At 45.2% G+C, this 22,573-nt stretch overlaps 2 protein-coding genes across 7 annotated transcripts in view; one reads left to right on the top strand and one right to left on the bottom strand.

Annotated features, from left to right (window-relative positions):
* The window catches only part of NR2C2 (nuclear receptor subfamily 2 group C member 2), a 91,253-nt gene extending 88,877 nt beyond the window's left edge, over positions 1-2,376 (top strand). For all 6 annotated transcript variants that reach the window (XM_021675780.2, XM_012472678.2, XM_012472697.2 and 3 more), the window contains one exon: positions 738-2,376. In XM_021675780.2, the coding sequence (XP_021531455.1) occupies positions 738-912 (175 nt within the window). In that variant the 3' untranslated portion in view covers positions 913-2,376. The remainder of the gene's footprint in view (positions 1-737) is intronic.
* On the bottom strand, positions 11-20,704 carry MRPS25 (mitochondrial ribosomal protein S25). The gene is made up of 5 exons (XM_012472720.2): positions 20,478-20,704; positions 16,680-16,786; positions 11,761-11,848; positions 7,927-11,082; positions 11-926 (listed from the first exon to the last, which is right to left on the bottom strand). Exons 1-4 carry the CDS (start codon positions 20,609-20,611, stop codon positions 10,890-10,892), a joined length of 522 nt encoding a protein of 173 aa, XP_012328143.1. The 5' UTR covers positions 20,612-20,704; the 3' UTR covers positions 11-926; positions 7,927-10,889.
* Positions 20,705-22,573: the final 1,869 nt, after the last annotated feature.

A 22,573-nucleotide genomic window follows, 5' to 3' on the forward strand; every position in this document is an offset into this window, starting at 1 on the left:
AAAATCAAAGCTACTTTACTGCTTTATTTATAATGCTAAGTGAACAGTGGGAATTACAGTAGTACAAAAAATAAGTAAAATTACCTCCAGTCCCAATACCCACAGCCCAACTCTTAGCATTGTGGTGAACATTTTTCCAATACTTTATATATACCTCTATACTTGCTGTTTTATAATCTTCTTTTAAGTTTTTATTGAGCAGTATGTCATGGATGTCTTTCCTGATCAGTAAATACAAATTTTTGTTACCCCCTTTTTTTTTTTTTTTTTTGAGACAGAGTTTGGCTGCTTGTTGCCCAGGCTGGAGTGCAGTGGCATGATCTCAGCTCACTGCAACCTGCACCTCCCAGGTTCAAGTGATTCTTCTGTCAGCCTCCCAATATTATCCTTTTTTAAATGAGTCTATAGCAGTTCATCATATGAAAACTCCTACTTTATTTTAACCTGTCCTCTGTTGATGAATTTCCAAGTTTTTTCTTTTTGATCGGGGTGAGGAGAGTTGGAATAAACAAGAGTGTTGAAGGGAATATATCTGTACATACATTTTGTACTCGCTTGGTTTTTTTCTCATGATAAATTTCTATAAGGGGAACTGTTGAAATCAGAAAAGAGAAGTGGGTAGATGGATGCATTTGGTTTGATTCTGTGCAGTTCAGACAGGGCCCCAGGGGCCTGTGCTGAGCTGTGGTTGAAGGACATCAAATAGTCTCCTTTTCCAGTGACTCTCTCTTTTACAGATTGGCCCGGATTCTCGTTCGCCTGCCAGCACTCAGGCTGATGAGCTCCAACATAACAGAAGAACTTTTTTTTACTGGTCTCATTGGCAATGTTTCAATAGACAGCATAATCCCGTACATCCTCAAGATGGAGACAGCAGAGTATAATGGCCAGATCACTGGAGCCAGTCTATAGTGCACACCACACACCTGCCAAGGAGCAAAAGAATCCTCCCAGGACCGTTGACATACAAAGAAAAGTAAAGTAGTGGTATTTTGGTATGTGCAAATATTTCCGTATGTTAGCCATTTCCCGTCTGGTTTTTCCTTATCTGTTAATCCCAGACAATAGCAATTAAGACTAGTAGGATCCTTTCCTGACATAAGAAATGTTTTAATGCCTTTTGATGAAGCAGCAGATTTTGGAACAATCTTTTAACTCAATTTATATTTAGAAATTCTCAAAGGGCAAAAAACAGAAAGGTTTTCTAACGTCAGAGACTAGTATTAAAGAAAACTGAAAGAACCTAAGAGAAGAGTATGTGTGTGTATATATATAAAAAGTCCTTGGAATTATAGATACTAATTACCAGGGTAATAATATTAGCACTTTCTAAGCACTTAGCAATGTGTAATGTTAGCAACATCTTGCCTGTGGGCAGGGCAAACAGAAAACTGTATATGTCTTTTGCCGAAATGCTAATGATTTCTGTGAAAACTCACTAGGGTACAAGAGACAATCATTTATGTTTAAGAAAAGGCATCATTCCTAATTGTGTGCACATGTTGTGTTTGAGCTGAGTTCTGTGAATGGAAACATGGCTCATTTGCATCATGTAGTAAGTGAGAGTGTAGTGGCACAGTCGGTGGTGACCCAGACCAGAAGCTTCTAGCCATAGAGCAGACATTTGTCAGGTTCCCTGACCACTTGGTCCCGGTCTCTGATGGGCAACTACAGATCCCTCTAGAACCTGGGGTTCTCCTTTGATGACTTAGTTGTCTGAATTGGATTGCAACTAATCAGACATTAACTGCCAAATGAGATGTACAATTCCTCTAGCAAGTGCAAACATCCCCAAGTCACGTCCAGCGCTTATGGCAGATGGAGCCTTCTGACCAAAAAGCGCAAGGTTGGCATTTTGAGCCTTTGACAGTACTTCCAATACAATTGGGGGTGCCTGTGTGTTTGTCCAGATGGAGGAGTGTGGCCTTGGACCGTGAGGGTTACCTTCCCAGGACTTTTCTACTCCAAATGCCCCCTTGAAAAGGACTCATGTTTATGCAGTTCTGTCAGAACTGTGAGCCTGGAGTAGGGCTGGGCAGGAGCTTGCTGTGCCACCTGGCCAGAGTGGCCAGAGCCTAGTAAAGCTGGATGGAAGGTTTCAGGACAGTTTCTTCCTGTTGACCTTAATACCAGAGATTTAAAAAATGTGTGCAGACTCAGCATCTCTGTTGGCAAGGGGGTATTACTAGCACGCCGTGCACTTTGGTTCCCCCAGGTGTGTGCCAGCCGACCACCTCAGAGCATTTTAAATGCAGGCTGCCTGCTCCTTAAAAACAACCCACTATTCCCATTCCCAAGGTGATTGTCTTTTTTTTCTCATAAAATTATAGCAACCAGAGTTTACAGCAAGAACAGAGTATGCTGATAAGAAAGTTACATCTAGGCCGGGCGCGGTGGCTCAAGCCTGTAATCCCAGCACTTTGGGAGGCCGAGGCGGGTGGATCACAAGGTCAAGAGATCGAGACCATCTTGGTCAACATGGTGAAACCCCGTCTCTACTAATACAAAAAATTAGCTGGGCACGGTGGCGCGTGCCTGTAATCCCAGCTACTCAGGAGGCTGAGGCAGGAGAATTGCCTGAACCCAGGAAGCGGAGATTGCGGTGAGCCGAGATCGCGCCATTGCGCTCCAGCCTGGGTATCAAGAGCGAAACTCCGTCTCAAAAAAAAAAAAAAAAAAAAAAAGAAAGTTACATCTAACTTTCAACACCCATAAATTCTCATGGATGTGAATAAATAGCAAGCTCTTCCTGTTTGAGAAACATGGCATGTGGAAGACCAGGTCAAGTGTTTTCTCTTTTGAATAGTCCAGATTAAGAAAAAGCACCTTGTCGGGTTAAGTTTGCCTGCTGATTTGTTAATCAGATGGTATCAAAAAAGATCCCCAGACACTCCCCTGCCTCACAGGTGCTCTGATCTGGCTCAGGCTGGTGCCACACATGTGCTTGCACGGGGGTGCAGGCAATGGAAGCTGTCGCAGGCTCAGGGCAGAACAGAATGCTTGATTCCGAAGGGTTAGCAGCACTTTACGCAAGTCACTGTTAGTGGGGTAAGTGGGAACAATATCTCCAACTTATGAATTCTTTAGATTTAATTGTATCATTTTCTAATTCTTGCCTTGGCAACAAATTTTGGAGAATAGTGGGGGTGGCCATTATAAACTGATGGAAAGGATTTAAATTTGCCAGCTTAATTTTTACTTTTCTAACCCTGATGTGTTTTCAGTTTCAAAATTAAGACAAAAAACTGGCTGAGACAATGGAATTAACGGCAGGTTCGTTTCATCTCTGCTTGTGAAGGATTTTAGTAGCGGGCATCCTGAAGCTCAGCTGTGCTTCTTACACAGATTGTTGCCTGCCTTCTGTCCTTTTGATTCTTGAGTGTGAACATGAGGGCCATGCTGCAGTTCTGTATGTGAATATACACATAACAGCTTTCAGATCCCAGTTCTTGGTGTTGGTAAAAAGGTCTCCACCAGCCCCTCTTCTCATTCCCAGGTCACTCAGTGGCAGCCAGTAGGCCATTTAGACTCAGGTGGATAAGGAAGTCTTGGGCTCTGGTGAAACAGCCTTGCAGAAAATGTGATTTTGCTTAGAAAGGTGCTGATTCTAACCTGGTCTTGCTCTTTAAGTCCCTTTGCTGGTGATGGCTGATTCCAGGGACTGTTTTGGGTTTTGAACACTACTTTGTCAGTTTTTCAGATCCTCTTGGCCTTACATTGAAGTGGCCTTTTCTTTAAGGATCATGTCCACATAACCTGAATTCTTGGTGCTTGAACTCATTTCAAGCCTTTGACTGCAGGTCCATTTCATCTCCTGTCAGGTTGGATAAGGAAAGTCAGCCCAAAGTCAAGAATTAAAGAGCCCAAAGTCAAGAATTAAAGAGCCCAAAGTCAAGAATTAAAGAGATTCAAACCAAATATTTGTGCTCCATCTTTCACAGGGCTTATAACCCTTGTTAGCAGTTTGTGAAACTCTGGGTTTCATGAAGTGAGACGTGTCCTCTGGCTGCTGAACTCCACAGAGCCACATCATGCTCCCTCTTCTACTGGCCAGGCCGCTCCTCCCTCAGTGAGGAGAGGCAGCTGGCTCAGAGAGGTGGAACAGACACATGCTGTCATCTCTTAGTTAAGTGGGCTCTTTTCCAGAAGTATCTCAGATAATGTTGGGTTAAGACAGATAAATGTTGAAATTGGTGGAGATCATTACACATTAACATAAAACAAGACAGGAAGAGATTTTTTGAAAGACCAAATTAGTTGAGCAAGTAATACTTTTCAAGTTACTCCTTGGAAGGTGTTTTTAAGGAAGTATGTTACCTACCATACTCTCCAAATTTGACATTTCTGTGTGTGTCCTGCGGGGTTCCATTATTTGTCTAACCCTTGCCATAGGCTTTTTGAGGTTCTTTTGCTGTTCTGGGCTTTATATTTAATTTCAGGTATAGTCACTTGTAAGATGTGTTTTAACTGCCCTCAAGAGGGACTGATTTTTAGCTTGTCATTGTCAGTATTGAATGTGGACTCTTCTGAGGCAATTAGGACACTAAGCCTGGTGGTAACCATGGATGCCTTGGGCTCCCTAATCTCATGGCAGTATCCATGCTACACACATACTTAGCTGTCTTATCTGGTGGATAGTTATGGCAAGGAGCAAAAAATTCTAAGAACTCTGTTTCTAGGGCTTTTACTCTCATAGTCCTTTAAGGACATTTCCTGGAGAGCAGTCTTGCTCACAGCCCTCCCTCTGCAGGGCTTCCAGCCCCTGGATGCAATCAGCAGTTCATACCACATCTGTGCATCCATGTTCTGGGACATGATGTCATTGGAGTCCAGAAGTTTGTTGCAACTTTCCAGTGTAAATGACTTTACATGCAATGGGGTCATAGGTAACATTTTAACGCTTCTTTAAGTCCAGATCATGGAAAGTCTCATCATCTGACAGCCAGTCTTCTCCCAGGGAGGGTGGTGCCCATTGGGCCCTTGGAATGCCTCAGCCAGCAAAGGAGTTGCCCCATGTGCTTCCTTTATCCAGCTTCCATTCTCTCGATTACGCGGCTCTTTGAAAATGTCTTAACTTTGATGTAAATTTTAAAAGCCAATCCCTCATTGAGACAGGGTTGGTTTGGGTCTTTTGTACGCAGGGTGGGGACCTCCTCATTGTGTGCCTCCCGCCAGTGTGCACTTCACATGTCCAGCCGTGGGTCCCTTCAGCAGCATTGTGCGTGTACAGGTTACTAGGCTGCAAGACTGAATGAATGTACATGTGTTTATATCCCCTCTATATGTACAGTGTATATAGTGTGTGTATGTGTACATAGATGTATATTATGTATACAGACATGTATCCAAACTTTCCTTATGTTTTAAAGAGAGTTTTTGATAAAGTTGTTAACATAAACTGATGTGGGTGTTGCAAGGTCCCTCGGCAGGGAAGATTTGCTGGTGATTTCTTCACTCCGTTTTCCTTTAGGTGGGCGTGCTTGGGAAGGGCCATGAAGTTAGAATCTCCATTCTGCACAAGTAAGAATTCCAGGCAGAAAAGGTTCTGACAGGGTGACATTTATGTTTTTTAGGTTCAGACAAGAGCTAGGAAGCTGGAAGACAGTTTATCTACCTTAATATCTAAAACTAAATGGGAATTTTTTGTGCACCTATTCATGGCCTACCTGGAAGGAACTTGGCAGTTGAGTTGAGCCATCAGCCTTCCCAGCTACTCAGCTCTGTTGAGCAGCCCAGAGACAGGCATTATGGTCAGAGATTCAGAACGCTCTGTGTAAGTGAGGCCTGACTCCCAAAGATGGTAGCAATGTCCCAGGCTTGCTCTGTGCTCAGTCAGCAAGATTTAGGGTACTGTCCTGTGAGTAAACAAATAGAAATTCCCCTCTATCGCCAATTAAAAATAACCTACCAAGTATTCTTTAAAATTAAGCATGGATATTGATGGCTAACCTTTGTGGCATATAAGCTACAAATCGCAAGTTACTTCTCTAACTGTAAGCATGTGAATGAAATCTACAGACTTCTTAATTCCTTTCTGTAAATTATGATTTTAAATTTTCAGATAAAAATTACATTTTAATATGGATATGTGTGTCCTTAAAGCTACAGATACTAAATTTTCCTTGTCCAGGTCTATTCTGATGAATTTTACCCCTTAATCTGGCCTTAAACTGAGACTTGGTGAGACTCGGCCCTAGAGAGCCAGGGCCCGGCCCAGCAGTAGTTGCTCATGGACCTGGGAAGCAGGGGCCTGCTGGAAGGAATCACTGGATCACTGCAAAAACTCACATAATCCACAGGTTGCTCTTTTTCTTTTAAAAATAAGTTATTAAAATGTGTTAAAAACACTTTATGAGACCATAGTACTCAGTGCCTTTTGTGAGACAGTGGGTTATTTAGCCTTCAGCTTCCCTGTTTTTGATGTAGAGAAAGCTTCTGCTATTTCACTGGCCTCATCCCACAAGATTGTGCGACCTTTCCCTGTCATAGCCTGTCGTGACAATCACACTATTGAAAGTGGCTTTCTACTTAAAATGAAAATAGAAGCGTCACAGTCTCTAAATGAATTGAAATAAAAAATTTCCTTTGGGGCTATTTATCTTAACAGCAATCTAAAACCAAAATGTGAGCTTAAAAAAAGTATCTTTGGGGGGTGGGGAGAAAAATGTCAGATATTTTTAATGCCCAGCTACACTTTACTTTCAGTTAAGAAGCCAATAATTTTGGTGTCTTGATATTTATACATGCAACATAGAAAAAAATGCTCAACATTTATTGATTGATAGACTGTTAAAGTTTAGTGTTTGGATAACATTTGGAAGTAGTAGACTTTACATTAAAAAAAACGGCTTTTCTTTAGGAAAGTATAATCAATTATTTTAACAACCATAGCATTCATGGACTCAAATGCTGCTGCCACACACAACTCAAGTGCTGGAATATTTTTCTACAGTCTCTCTGTTCTACAGATTATCTTGTAAACCAGTGTTCAACTAGTTTTATAACTGAAAAGCTACACATTTTTCACAGTACAAGCTGTAGTTTTTACTTGTAGTTTGGACTTCTCTGTTAGAATGTAACTGCATTACCAGCCCTTTTAAAGGCATCTATCAAAGGAAAATTTGGGTGTTAGGTTTTCTTGGGACCGTTTCTGTGACCTCTGCCCTTCACAATATAAAAAATATTGGTTATGCCATTACATTTTAATGACAGGTTTAAAACCTATTGAAAGCTGCAGCTTTATACAGCTTTCTTCTCCCTGTGAAATCACTTTGTTTATGTGATGGCATTTAAAAAATAGCATGTTCTTTTTAAACTGAATTTTATATCTAATCAATGTCTTCAGTCTTGAAGAAGAATTTGCATTGTTGTGTTTGTATATAGAGTATTGCAGTGCATGAATTAGCTTTATGCATTTTATTAAATGCTGTTTCAATGTGGCATTATTGTTGTGGCTTAATACTACTACCTAAATGAGGTTTATACTATTAAAAGTGAATTAAAGACTAACGTGCATCCTGCTCCTCATTTTTCTTCATAATAGTGAACCCTGGCCCCCAGACAATGCAGCACTCTCCTTTGTCGTGGAGATGAAGCATCCTGGTGGTCCTGTCTCTACAGCTCTCTGGCTCCTTGGCCTTAGTGGCCAAGGGGGATTGGGCCCTCTGTGGTCCACTGGACTTGTTAATGCCTTTAGCGGGAAACCCTGGCAGGACAGTCTTTACATCCACCCAGCAGCAGGGCAGCTCCTTGGTGTGGAACTAGGAAAGCCACACAGATGTTTCTGGAGCAGAACACAGTTGGGCGGCTGACCACTCAGGTGTCATTACAGACAGGTCTTAAACTGGCAAGCTCATTCTCTAAGGATATGTGTGATTATCAAGGGTAAAAATAAGTTCCAGAAGTTAGAACATATTCATATCTCACCTCTCATGTTCCAGGGGAGGATTCTGAGGTCCAAAGTCAGATGCACAACAGAATTCACTGGCAGCCAGCTAGAGCCTTGCTCTGTCACCAAGGCTGGAGTGCACTGCAGCCTCAACCTCCTGGGCTCAAGCAGTCTTCCTGACAGCCTCCTGAGTAACTGGGACCACAGCAGATACAGGTTTAGATGGCACTGCCAGGTAGTGCCTCAAAGAGAAGAAACGTGGTCATTTCAGAAGAAAAAGGCTGGTGAACACTGCTTATTCAATTAAGATTAAGAACATGTATCAATTACAAAATCCTCACGTTTTCTCTAATTTTTTCCCATTTCTGTACATTTTAAACCCATCTTTTATCACTACTAAACAAAATAGGGAAAGACAAAGGTTTAAAGAGAAACTATCCAGGGTCAAGTAGCCTATAAGGGACAAAGAAAAAAAAAAAAAAGAAAAGAATGTTTATTTCCACAAATTATTTGCTGCCCGTGAAGCCAGCCACACAAGCAGTAAGTATGCACCACAAGAATGGCTGCTGCCTCCACACATATCCCTTCTGGGTCTGGGCTGTCCACCTTTCACCCATCACTCCTGCGTCAAGCCTGAACTCAAACCCTAGTTTTCTGTCCCATTAGAGACTAAACGTTTATTCTGTCTAGAGTGAGGTCACCACTCTTGTTTAGGACGTTCCTGCTGGTTAGCAGCCTCTTTGGGCGTTAGAGGAAGGCTGTGTCATAAGCTATGGAGACCTAAAGTGCAGATAAAGACCAAAAGGAACTAGGTGCTTTCTGAAGAGCCCTTGGAGCCAAGTAGAAAGCCCAGGCAGCTGATGTCAAGGTCAAGACTGCAATCATCAGTTGGGTGGGAAACTGAAACCAGCAGCAGGAGGGCTCTCAGTGACAGAGAACTTTTTCCACCCACTCTCCGAAATGCTGATGGCAGAGAGACAAGCCGCTAGATTTCAATTAAACACCCCCTTCAGAAGTCTGTAGTCACTCAAGGAACACCAGTCCGTTATACATCAGACTCCTGCCCACCATCCCCTCCCACCCCCCCCAAGCCATCATCACCCTGAACACAGGTCTGGTACAAAATCAAACGAGCATCAAATGTAAAAGATCCAAATGGGCTCAATTTAATGTGATAATCTCCAACAGTTAATGAAACACATTGTAGTGTGACATTTCACCAGCCAGCTACTTCATATGGCAGAAAAGGCAGCCTTTTCCCCATTTTACAGTTTCAGTTACAGACCCAGAAAGCTTTAAGACTTGGTCAAGGCCCCAGTAGGTAGAGGAATGAAAACTTCAGTCCTGCTCTTCCAGTCACCACCATCCTTTTGTAATTATTTTAACCACTGCCTGCCTGTATCAGATAAAGTCAAGTCTCCTTGGCTGAGTTTCTAGGGGTCCATGATCCAACTGGTCCTTCATTTTATAATTAAACCTATTTAAAAATTTTTTTTTTTTAGACAGTCTTGCTCTGCTCACTGCAACCTCCGCCTCCCAGGTTCAAGTGATTCATTCTCCTGCCTCAACCTCCCGAGTAGCTGGGACCACAGGCGTGTGCCACCATGCCTGGCTAATTTTTTGTATTTTTAGTAGAGACGGGTTTCACCATGTTAGCCAGGATGGTCTCAGTCTCCTGACCTCGTGATCACCCACCTCGGCCTCCTAAAGTGCTGGGATTACAGGCATGAGCCAACGCGCCCAGCCTTAAAATTTTTTTTCTTGAGTCAGTCTTGCTCTGTGGCCCAGTCTAGAGTGCAGTGGCACAACCATGACTCACTATAGCCTCGACCTCACAGGCTCAAGAGATCCTCCCACCTCAGCCTCCCAAATAGCTGGGACTACAGATGCATAACACCACACCCAGCTAACTTTTGTATTTTTTGTAGGAACAAGGTCTTGCAACATTGCCCAGGCTGGTTTTAAACTCCTGGGCTCAAATGATCTGTCCACATTAGCCTCCCAAAGTGCTGGGATTACAGGCATGAGCCACCACACCCAGCCTAGCTAAATCTGTTCTTAAGGTGACCCTAGAGGGCTCTGCTGTCTTCTGGAGGCTGAAACCTCCACCTTAGCATAACTAAAGTGATAGTAACATCAGTGTCGTATGAGGAAAGAACCAGGAAGGCACTCAATAATGCATCACTCCCTCCCCCAGAGCTTGGTGTAAGCAGGGCCTGAGGGAGCCAGCAGAGCCGGGCAGCCAGCTGCAGGCACCGTACCCCAGCAAGGCCCCAAAGTCTCCACCAGGTGGTGTCTCCTTTCCTCCATGGCCTACAAACCTCCCTGCTAATACACACAGTGGCTGGGCCACGGGCTGGTAGTGGCTGACTGGCCAGTGAGTATGTGCCTGAGTAAGGCTGGCCTGTCAGCCCCTGGGGCTCCTCCATCTCTGGCCCATGGCTAGGCCCCCCAGCAGGCAAGAGTCATCAACTTTAAAAAGCAGTGCATGAAGGGTTGCCTTTGGATTTCTGAAAAATACCCCAAGGACCTGAATGGAGGGGCGTCCACACTGCCAACCACAGACAGCGCTAGCCAGACTCAACCATAGCAGCCCTTATGTTCTCCAGAGTAGGGCCCAGAGAAGATTCAAGGTCAGCAAAGACCAGTCAAGGGTCGCAGGACCAAAACAGGTGTCAACAGGCTGGGGCCTTAACCTCCCAGGCCTAAAGCCTTTCCACTACGTAGGCCTTCCTCTTGCCTAGGACCGGATACACACCAAGCTGCTGTTAGGAAGCATTTTATTGACCAGTGGAGCATGGATATTCATTTATCAGCTCAGCTGCAGACCCTCCTCTCCCCATGTTCTTTTACACAGGTGTGTAAAGGGGACCTTTTATTGCCAAAAGGATTTCCAGAGTCTCCAGGGACAGAACCACGGGCTTCCTTGGGCCAAAGTAACCCCATTCCAATCTCCCCATTGGTCAGACGCCATCACCCAAGCCCACAGTGACCATGGGCCTTAGTCCTGGGCATTGGCTTTCAGAGCGGCTTTGTACTTCCCTGTCATCTCCTTGGGTAATGGCACAAGGCTGGGGCAGGGCACCTGCCCTTCCACTTCACAGATGCACTCCCGCAGGCAGTACTTTCGAGGGCCGAAGTTGGCTGGGTGAGAGAGCTGCTTTTTCTCCTCCTCTTCTTCCCTGAGAGTTTCCCTGCCAAAGAGCACAGATGTCAACCAAGCACTGGTGACTGAGCACCAGGCACAGGGGCCGTTTCTCAGACAAGACAGCCCCACCATCCTCCAGGGACACCTGGATCTCCTGCCTTCTAACTTACTCCTCACTCCCAAAGCCTATCCCTCCCTCCCTGCTGGCCTCTGAGGAGAGGAGTGCAGGAAGGCCTGCTGTCTGTCGTCCCCTCAGACCACAGGAGCAAGCCTACACAGTGTAGTCAGCCTATCTGCTGCCACAGGGGGGCCCACAGCTCTGACGAACAATCACAGGATAAAGGAGCCTGAAAAGGCCTCTGTGCAGTTTCTCAAAGACAGACTTCTTGGCTTCCCTTCCTTTCTGTCTCTTCTCATTCATAGAAAGAAAGACCTGTCACCAGGAGCCCTGGGGCTAGGTATCTGCAAGCTGAAATTCCCAGGAGAAGGGTTAGCAGCTGCATTTCAGCTTCCCGTCCCCGTAGGAGGGAGAGAGGTACTTCTCACACTGTACAGCCAAGGGAGATAAAGCTTACAGAGGTTTAGTGTTTTGGTGAGCAGCCCCAGTTCTTGTTAGTGTCTGGGGTCACTGTCAGAGAATCTTACCTCTCAACACCCACCCTTTCTTTCTCAAATTCTCTGGGCTGAAAAGTTTGCTCCTTCCAGGTCAAACCAAACAACTCACTCAGTTTTCCCCAAGATTTTTCTGATGTGCTCCATGATTTCCTTATTGCTCTTGGTCTCCACATCCACCAGGACCTGCTCCCCAGAATCTGGAAACAGAAAACACAGGGCAGAAAAAAAGCAGAACTTACAGCACACTGGGACTCAAAAACTTGTAATGTGGGACTTACTTTTAGTGGCAGAAACATTTTAATAAAATCAATATATTTGTTTATATGATCCATAATCCCACCCTTCCTTTTTCCATATTTCTTTAAACCTGAGCAAGTATAAACTTTAGATATGTAAAAAAGCATGCTATTTTAATAGAAAGACATTCCATGTTCATAGATAGAAAGACCCAATATTCTTAAGATGGCAATTCTCCCCAAACTGATGTACATAGATTCAATCAATCCAATCCCTATCAAAATCCCAGGAGGTGTTTTTGTAGAAATTTAGAAGCCTACAATTCATACGGAAATGCAAACGACCCAAAAGAACCATGAGTCTGCAAAATGAGAAAATGGGAGAACATTTACTTTCTAATTTCAAATTTACAATAAATTGAAATTACTATAATCAAGACAGTGTGGTACTAGTATAAGAACAGACATACACTGTAATGGAACAAAACTGAGTCCAGAAATAAACTGTTATTTGTAAGCCCAACTGCTTTTCAGCAAAGGTACCAAGATGATTCAATGAACAAAGATAATCTTTTCAACAAACAGTGCTGGGACAACTGGCTATCTATATGCTAACAAGTGAATTTAGACCTTTACCCCACAACGTTAAAATTTTAAAAATTAAAACTCAAAATGGGTCCAAGACCTAAATGTAAGCACTCAAACTTTTATAAAACTTCTAGAAGAGAACATGGGAGAAAACTGTCATGACCTTACCTAGGCAAATGTATTTCAGAGATGACATTAACAACATAATCCATAAAAGAAAAAAAGTCTATAAATTGAAAATCAGAAACTTTTGCAGTTCAGAAGACACCATAACCCACAGTCTGGGAGACAATATTTATAATGCATATATCTGATAAATGACTTGTATCCAGAATATATAAAAAACTCTCACAATGCAATACAACAATCCAACTAATAAAATGGGCAAAGTATCTGAATGTATTAGTCCATTCTCGCATTGCTATAAAGAAATACCTGAGGCTGGGTAATTTATAGAGAAAAGAGGCTTAATTGGCTCATGGTTCTGCAGGCTATACAGGAAGCACAGCAGCTTCTGCTTCTGGGGAGGCCTCAGGAAGCTTCCAATCATGGCAGAAGGCAAAGGGGGAGCAAGGAGTCTCACATGGTGGGATCAGGAGCGAGAGAGAGAAGGAGGAGGTACCACACTTTTAAACAGCCAGATCTCAAGAGAACTCACTATCACAACCACAACCACAGTACCAAAGGGGATGGTGCTAAACCATTCATGAGAAACTGCCCCCATGGTGACTGGACCAGGCCCACCACACCCTACCTCAACACTGGGAATTACAACTGAACATGAGATTTGAGTGGGGACACAGATCCAAACCATATCACTGAAAAAACATTTAACTAGAAATTTTAAAGGGCAAATAATAAGCACATGAAATGATGAGATCTCAATGAGTCACTAGGAAAACGCATATTCAAACCACAATGAGATATGCAAATGGCCAAAATTTTAAAAGCACAGACAATACTAAGTGCTAATGAGGATGCAGCGTAACTGAAACTCTCACATTGCTGGTAGAAATGCAAACTACTACTGCCACTTTAGCCAGTGAGATAAGACAAAATAAAGATTGGAAAAGAAGTACAACTGTCTTTATTTGCAGATATTATTACAGTGCCTGTAGAAAATCCCGAGGAATCTAGAAAATAAAAACTAATGGAAATAAGTGAATTTAGGATAGAATGCACCTGCACTCAGCCTCGGCAACAGTGAGACCCCATCTTTAAAAAAAGAAGACCATTGATAAACTGAATTCATCAAGATTAAAATTTCTGCCCTTCAAAAGACACCACTAAGAAAATGAACAGCAGGCCACAGAATGAGAGAAAACAGTCACAAGACATTATCTCTGACAAAGAAAATGCACCCAGAACACAAAGAACTCGATAAGAAAGCAGCCTGGTTTTTTAAATGGAAAAAAGATTCAAACAAGAAAAGAAATATCTGTGGCCAATAAGCACAGGAAAAGATACTTGGGAGGAATGCAAATTAAAACTCCAATGAGATAGACGCCCAATGGAATGGATACAATTTAAAAGATAATTTGTGGGCAGAATAATGGTCCCAGAGATATCCACATTCTAACCCCCAGAACCTTATGCAGCAAAAGGGACGTAACAGATGTGATTAAAGTTAAGGACCTTGAGATGAAGAGAGGATCCTGGATCATCCAGAGGGCCCAGGTTAATCCCACAGGTCCTTAAAACTGGAGCACCTGGACAGGCTGTGGCCAGAGGGAGGTGGAAGGATGGAGGGACGGCCACATATGCAAGGTTGCTGGCTTTAAAGATGGTAGAACAAGACCTCAAGCCAAAGAATGTGGACAGGCCCTAGAGTCTAGGAAAGACAAGGACATGGGTTCACCTCAAGCCTCCAGGAAGGCAGACTCTGCTGACACTGGTCCCAGCCCATGCTGGACTTTTAACCCACAGACCTGCAAGACAATCCATTTATGTGAAGCCACCAAGTTTGGGGTCAATTGTTACAGCAGCCCTGGGATATTAATACAACCAACAACACTGGCATAAGCAAGGAGGCACCGCTGCTGGAACTCTAGCACCCTGTGACTGGAGTGCAACATGGCACCATGGCTTTGGAAAGACAGTACCTGAGAACCTTAAATATGTAGCTGCGCTGTGACCTGGCAGCTGCACTCAGGTATACCCCCAGGAGGCCTGAATGTCTCTGTCCACAGAAAAGACCTGCACAGCCTACGCAGACCGTTGCTGTAGCTTTCTTCTTGGCAGCCTGGAGGCCCACCACTCAAACCTCCTGTCAAGCGTTGAGCAAGTACCACCCAGGAAGAGCTGCTGAGCCGACAACCCTGTGGAGTACTGCTGGGATCTGCACAGCACCTGGGCAGCCCATGCTCTCCCTGTCCGGGGACTAAGGTCTGGCCTTTTGTACCCAACGCAGGGCGAATGCCACTACTCCCAGAGCTGCGTCCTAACCTGTAGTTCTGGCAACCTTCCCTGCCTGGCCTCCTTACTCTCCCCATTTCTTTCAAGGTCTTCTCTCTCATAAATCTCATACTTTTAACTCTCTCAGCATCTTACAAAAACCCAAAGGGTTATCAACAGGCGAGTGGACAGACACACTGCAATACATTCACAGAATGGAATACCGCCCAGCCAGAAAACAGGAAACACCACAAAACATGTAACCTGGGTGAATCTCAAAACACGAGTAAAAGACACAGGCATAAGAGAACACATACCATGAGATTCTAGTTACACGACATTCTAAAACAAAATGCATCTATAGTGAAAAAGGCGTAACAGGTTGCCTCTGGTAGAAGGGAAATTAACTAGAAAGTGGCACTAAGGAACTTACCGCAGTGCTGGGGCATTCTGTGTCTTGAGGCATGTACATAAGTGCACGGGTATATAACAATGGCCGGAACCCATCCAGCTGCACGTGCTACCTGGGTGTGCCATTACTAGCACACTGAGGTAAATTACACCTCAATAAAGTTGGTTTAAAAAACATAAAGCTCACATGCACAAACTGCCACAGTACCACCCTTCCAACTTTGCCTGTTGTCTGTTTCTCACAGCACTATTTTTTTGTTTTTTAAGACAGGGTCTCACTCTGTTGCCCAGGCTGAAGTGCAGTGGCATAATCTTGGCTGACGGCAACCTCTGCCTCCCGGGCTCAAGCAATCCTCCTGCCTCAGCCCCCTCAAGTAGCTAGGACCACAGGCATATGCCACCTGACTAAATATTTTTTTTTTGTAGAGATGGGGTTTCACCATGTTGCCCATGCTGGTCTCAAACTCCTAAGCTCAAGAGATCCACCAGCTTCAGCCTCCCCAAGTGCTAGGATTACAGGGATAAGCAACTGCACCACCAGGTCCACAGCACTAATCTTTTGTTAAATTTCTTGTTCATTCTCTGTCTCCCTCTGCTGGATATAATCTCCATGAGGGCAACCGAAATCTTTGTGTGGCTTCCTGACATCCCAGCACCTGGTCTAGGAGACATGTTACATATTTGTGGAATGAATGAAAAATCATGGCCATTTTGTTTCCTGAAGCATTTCCCAACCTACACTTCATTTGATTCTCATAGCCATGTAAGGCAGACATTTTGCCTTCAGTTAACAAATTTTTAAATGGGACTGTTCCTTGCTCAGGATCAAAGTGTCTGAGAGCTGGGCCAGAATAGCTGCCCTCCTGGGTTTCCAGCAGGCACCTAACTTAACGGAATAAATATCACTTAGCGCCTGGTCCGAACATGAACAGCATCGTGTAAGTGCACACAGTCCTGAGAGGACACACACAGCACTAAGACAGAGGGGTTCTGGGGATGTGTGGGAGGTCACTCTAGGATGCAGGGAAGGCTTCCTAGAAGTGGTGCCCATGCTGAGCTTTGAAGGAATTTTTTTTTTTTTTTTTTCAGCTAAATGAGGAAAGAAAGGTAGAAAGGGGATTCCAGGCCAGGAACACGCTTGAGGTGTGACAAGGGACTTTGGAAAAATTAGCCTCATGGTGTGAGGCAGAGGACAAGAAGAGATGAGGCTAGAGAGGGAGAGGAGTCCAGACCTCAGTGTCTGCTGTGTGCCTCAGTATGGGGAGCCAAAGGTGCCAGGAGTCATGGACACACCACAACAGCGTGCGCTGCAGGTCGTCCTGACACTCCCACAGGAAGGATGCAATCTCTCCAGGCATGTCTGGGACAGCCCCTGGACCATGGCGGAGGACCCACTCACCTAAGTAGAAACGCAGAAAGGGTGATGGCGTCATGTTCTTAAACATCATGATCTGCACCCAAGGGTTTTTGTATTGAATCTGAGGTATGTTGAAAAACACAAATTTCCTGCAAAAGAGAAGAAATGAAACCTATGAAACAGAGTTTTTAACCTAAAATTTTACGCGCAGGTATTTTTCTAAGGAGAAAGTCCAGTGCTTTCATGAGATTCTCAGGACCCTGCCGCGCAAAACAGCTGAGAAAAACAACTTGCAGGGATCCTCTTAGGAGATTCCCTGAATGGTGTGGGGACCCCTGGGCAGGCATTTGAGGGAAAGGAAATCTGTATCCCAGCTTGCACTGCAAGCTAACCTAACCCCAGTGCAAAGGCACAACTGAAAATGCAACTATGAAAGGCACTACACGTGGTGATTTGTGTCATGAAGACAAGGTATAAACATGAGTGGCAGTTCATGGCTGTATCCTTACTGGTGTGCGCCGTATCTAGGTTATACCACAATTTTAAAATAATGAGACCAATGTATTTATACATGGGGGAACATTTTTACAATTTAGGAGTGGAGGAACACCTTTAAACTTAGAAGATTTAAACATTGATTCATACTCCAAAGAAAACAAAAGGCCTTGCAAAAATAAAAATAAAAACATGCATAACCATAGTATTCTGTTTGGCTCAACTGTGTATAGCACTTACAGAGTAATATTAATCTGAACACTGAATATTGTCCTATACAAAATTTGGAATAATATTGGGAGGAGTGGGTGGAGGAGTATGGAGGTTTTGGGGGTGAGAATAGCAATGGTGGTGAGAGCGCTAAGTTCTCACATTCTGTAGTGCCAAGTCCACAGATAACGCCTAACACTAAAAATCAACAAGTAGCTCTCAGCCAGGTACAATGGCTCACACCTGTAATCCCAGCACTTTGGGAAGCCCAGGCAGGAAAAGTGCTTGAGCCCAGGAGTTTGAGACCAGCTTGGGCAACATAGGGAGACCCTGTCTCTATAAAAAAATAAAAAATTATCTGGGCATGGTGGTACATGCCTGTGGCCCCAGCTACTTGGGAGGCTGAGGCAGGAGGATCACTTAAGCCTGGGAGTTTGAGGTTGCAGTGAGCTAGTGAGCTGTGACTGCACCACTGCATTCCAGCCTAGGCAACAGAGCAAGATCCTATCTCAAAAAAAAAAAAAAAAAAAAAGTGGCTCTCTGAAGATGTTGTTTAACTATATGGGTATAAGACTCTAAATAGTTAAGCCTTGAAAACTACTGCCTCTAGGGGAGGAATGGAGGTCTTGGAGACCCCCACAGCACACAGGTCTGGGAGCTCAAAGGCTGAATTTACCTTCCGGGGCTTAGGATGCCTGTTTAGTTTCCACTCCACTGCAGAGTATCCCAACATCACAGAACTTTTTACAAATAAACCAGGACATAGCCAGGTAGGACTTTCCCATACTTTAAACTACTAGGACAGAAATGCAGCAGAGATCTTAAAATGGTTCTTGCTGAAACACAGGAGGAAAGTTAATAATGGCAGGAACCTTGAGTTGAGCACCTGCTTTATATGTCAGACATTTTGCTAGGTATCTGACTCTCCAATCCTCAACAACCCCGGAAGGTAGGGTTCTACAACTAAGGAAACTGAGGTCAGAAGTAAACGCCCCAGGTCTAACTGGGCTGATTAGTCTGGCCTTCGATCACACTGTTCTGTCACAATCAAATTCACCCTGAGGCTTGCGGTCACTTCTTAAGGGTAGAACACCTGGTAGAGATTGAGTAGGAACTTGGCCCTTAGATACTAAACAAGGCAGCTTCCCACTTCCCCCAGCAGGTACCCAAAGACTGGCTGGTCCAGGACTGCAGTACCGGTCACAGGCACTTGGGATGGAGGTGGGTCCCAATGGGGCAGCTGAGCCAGGCGTGGTGGCTCACGCCTGTAATCCCAACACTTTGGGAGGCCGAGGCCGGTGGATCACGAGGTCAAGAGATCGAGACCATCCTGGTCAACATGGTGAAACCCCGTCTCTACTAAAAATACAAAAAATTAGCTGGGCATGGTGGCGTGTGCCTGTAATCCCAGCTACTCAGGAGGCTGAGGCAGGAGAATTGCCTGAACCCAGGAGGCGGAGGTTGCAGTGAGCCGAGACCGCGCCATTGCACTCCAACCTAGGTAACAAGAGCGAAACTCCGTCTCAAAAAAAAAAAAAAAAAAAAGGGACAGCTGAAGTGCTGAGGGCACATGAACGAACAAGGGCTGGGGATTAGGGGAGGAGTGCGGCTAGCCAGAGCAAGGCAGGCAGACTCCAACCCACGGGCACAAGATCACAGAGGGAACAGGTGGCACAGGTCAGCCCCTACCACCGAGAACAAAGAAACAGCAAATGACTGTTTGTATCCCATTTACCTAAAGGATATTAAAATATTTGAGAATGCGAGTAAGAGGCTCATAGGCTTATTTTGATTGGCTGGCCATTTAAAAGCCAGAGATTTACATTAAAATCTGGATTTCAGCTTCTTGACAAATCAGAAATTCTCCACAGAGCCCGCAATGCCAAGCAATGAAGGGCCCTCCGAACAGGGCACGTGTTCTCCAGCTCACTGAGGGCCCCACCGAGCCCCCCACCCCTTCTTATGATCTGCGTGGCAGTTGCCCTGGGACAGAGATATGCACAGTTGTGCAGCAGGTTATGAAGGAGTATCTGGGTGCCCATTCACCCTAAGACCAAGACTTCCAGGAAGCCGTCAAGCCAGCTGATTCCAGGCAAGCAGGTCCAAGCTCTCAGATTCACCTGCGCAGAGCAAATGGCTAGGAAGTGGCTTCCGCTCTCTTGAAGGGCCATGCAGTGAAGGTCCATCACCAAGGGGACCATGCCCCACAAGAAGTTGCTCCCCGCCCCCAAGCCTCATTTTGATCCATCCCACACACCCAGTCCCAAAGTTTCTGCGGGCTAAGACTGTCTCCCCCATCACTGATGAACTCGCAGCGCACAGCCTAGCACTCAGAGGGTACTCATTAAATGTAGAATTCAAACCTGAAGATCCTAAGGTCTGCTTACTGCAGCCTCAGGGTCAATCAAAACCTTTCACTAGCCAGCTGCAATTCAATGAGGCCCTACTCTGCTCCCAGCTGAAAGACATCCTAGGAGTCCCCGAGTCGGAGTAGGGTCTGAGGCTGCACAGCTGACATAATCACTTCCTTCCAAACCTTGAGTCCCTAAGGAAGTACTTTCACTTACTCCGGGCCACACAGCCCGGCTCACCGCCCACTGGCTGGCATGGTGTCTCATGGAGCCGCAAGTTACTTAACCTCTCCGTCCGCTTCCCAGCCTTAGAGTGAGGATAAGCTGGGGTTTCTGTAGGCATCAGAAGAGAAAGAAAGCGCGAGAAGCATTCGGAACTGTGCGGGACAGGATCAGTGTTCGCCGCTGTTTTTCTCTCATTTTATCCTCAGATCCTTCCTGAGGCAGGGGTGTCACCCTCGTCACACTGAGAGGATCTGCAGCTGCTCCTCCCCAGCGCTTGCCTTGCTGGCCACAGGGGCCAAGGCAACTAGTGGCCTCCCTCGGGTCAGCCTCGCCCACTGCGCCAGAGGAAGGAGATCTAGGAGGGGAGTTCTTGTCCTGTCCCCCAAACCTCGTCACGACTGCAGCCAGCACGGCAGTCTGGACATCTGTAAAATGGGGCGCCACAAGGCGGGGCCAGCCCCGGGGCGGAACGGACGCCCAGCGTTGCTCCCTCACGTTACCAGCAGGCTAGCACGACTAACAGGTTACGGCTGGTCAGGCCGCCAGGGCTGCTACTAACCTGGCGCCCTCGCCCAGCTCCCCGCGCGTGTTGTAATTCACTGTCATGACCTTCACGGAGTCCTTGAACACCACATTCCCCTGGTTCAGGTATTGGAGGGTACGGCGGATGGGGAAGCGGCCCTTCATGGGCATGGCGGCGTCAGTGGCGAGGCCGGCCTCACGAGCCGCGAGCCAAGCAGCTACGAGTTATTTACTACCTAGCGCCCAGCGTAGACCTCACGCCGCCGGGTTCCACTTCCCGCGCAGACGCACAGGAGACACTTCCCGGCGGGCAGCGCGCGCCGCGGAGCAGCCTGGGACTTGTAGTCCTGGCGGACGGCCTTGGACCAGGCGCGGCTAGCGCGGGCATGTGCATCTTCGCTTTAGGACGCCTTCCCCTTGGAACGTTTAGATTTTCGCGTCCTGTAAATTGGTCATTTCCCCACTCACCCACGGGAAAATATTTTTACATAGGCTAAAAGTCAGACATTGCAATAGGAAATAATCAGGAGAGCTGAGTTTGGATACCAAGTCAACTGATAACGTGCAATTGAACTTAAAGTCCATTTTTCTCTCTGAACATCTCCAGTTTTAACATGAAGAGTTCAAACTGCACTTTCTGACATTGACTTAAACTTCTTAGCAAAAGAAAAAAGATGGTTTGGGATCAATTCCTTCCTAAGTTCAGCCACTCAACAGCTCTGGACCTCAATTGTCTCATAAACAAACTATGGATGAGATGCATTTTCTGCGGCCATGCGCGGTGGCTCCTGCCTATAAACACAGCCCTCGCGGAGGCCGAGGCAGGAGGATGGCTTGAGATCAGGAATTTGGGACCAGTCTGCCCAACATGGCAAAAACTCCGTCTCTACTGAAAATACAAAAATTAGCCAGACATGGTGGCAGCGCCTGTGGTCCCCCCTACTCAGGAGGTGAGGTGGATTGTTGAACCCGGGAAGTGGAGGCTGCAGTGAGCTGAGATCGCACCACTGTACTCCAGCCTGGGTAACAGAGTGAGACTCCTCTGTCTCAAAAATAAATAAAAATTAAAAAAATAAAGAACTGCATTTCTCTTTATTTATCAAGTACTCTTGATCTGAAAGTTATTTCTCCTTCTCTTTTGAAGAGTAATTTTGCCAGATTTAGAATTCTAGGTGTTAATTTAGAATTCTAGGTTAATGAACCCATTTAGGCATTCTTCGTTTAAGGTTTTAACTTCTAGCACTTCCTTTTGATTCTTAGGGTTTTTTATTAAATACTTCACTACACTCTTTTTTTGCTTGCATGGCTTCTAACAAATAATTAGCTACAGTTATGTTTATAGGTATGATGGCTTTTCCCTCTAGCTTATTTCACAATTTTCTCTTGGTGTTTGGTTTACAGGTTTAGAAAAAGATAATGCAGAGCTGAAGATGTTTTGTATTTGTCCCACTTGGAGTTCTCTGAGCTTCCTGGATCTGTGATTTCATGTCTGTCATTAATTTTGAAAAGTTCTTGACTGGGCATGGTGGCTCACGCCTGTAATCCAAGCACTTTGGAGGCAAGGCAGGAGGATCACCTGAGGTCGGGAGTTCAAGACCAGCCTGACCAACATGGTGAAACCTCATCTTTTAAAAAAAAAAGTTCTTGGCCATTTATTACTTCAGACATTTCTTCTTCACTCTTTTCTCTTTCTAGTATTCCAGTTAAATGCATTTTACCTCTTCTGAAATTGCCTCATAGTTCTTGAATGTTCTGGCTGGGGGGTGGCAGGGGGTTCTCTTTGCATTTTAGTGGGTAAGTTTCTGTTGACTGGTCTTCAAACTCATTGATTCTTTGGCTATAGACAGTCTACTGATTAGCCCATTAAGGCATTCTTCATTTAAGGTTTTAACTTCTAGTACTTCCTTTTGATTCTTAGGGTTTTTTGTTTGTTTTGAGACAAAGTCTCGCGATGTCACCCAGGCTGGAGTGCATGGCTTGATCTCTGCTCACTCCAACCTCCACCTCCCCAGGCTCAAGCGATTCTCCCACCTCAGCCTCTCAAGTAGCTGAGACTATAGGTACGCACTACCATGCCTGGCTAATTTTTGTATTTTTAGTAGATGCAGGTTTTCACCATGTTGGCCTGGCTGG

The sequence above is a fragment of the Aotus nancymaae genome, unplaced genomic scaffold (genome assembly GCF_030222135.1).
Source record: "Aotus nancymaae isolate 86718 unplaced genomic scaffold, 86718_ANA_hifiasm-v0.15.2.pri h1tg000046l, whole genome shotgun sequence".
In the NCBI taxonomy this organism is placed as follows: domain Eukaryota; kingdom Metazoa; phylum Chordata; class Mammalia; order Primates; family Aotidae; genus Aotus; species Aotus nancymaae.

Bases quoted from the DNA above. Each gene is read 5' to 3' on its own strand.
- MRPS25 (XM_012472720.2), bottom strand. From the start codon at position 20,611: ATGCCCATGAAGGGCCGCTTCCCCATCCGCCGTACCCTCCAATACCTG. The intron at 16,787-20,477 runs GTTAGTAGCAGC...TCTCTTTTGCAG, and splicing joins GAGCTGGGCGAGGGCGCCAG to GAAATTTGTGTTTTTCAACA. The intron at 11,849-16,679 runs GTGAGTGGGTCC...TTCTGTTTCCAG, and splicing joins CTTTCTGCGTTTCTACTTAG to ATTCTGGGGAGCAGGTCCTG.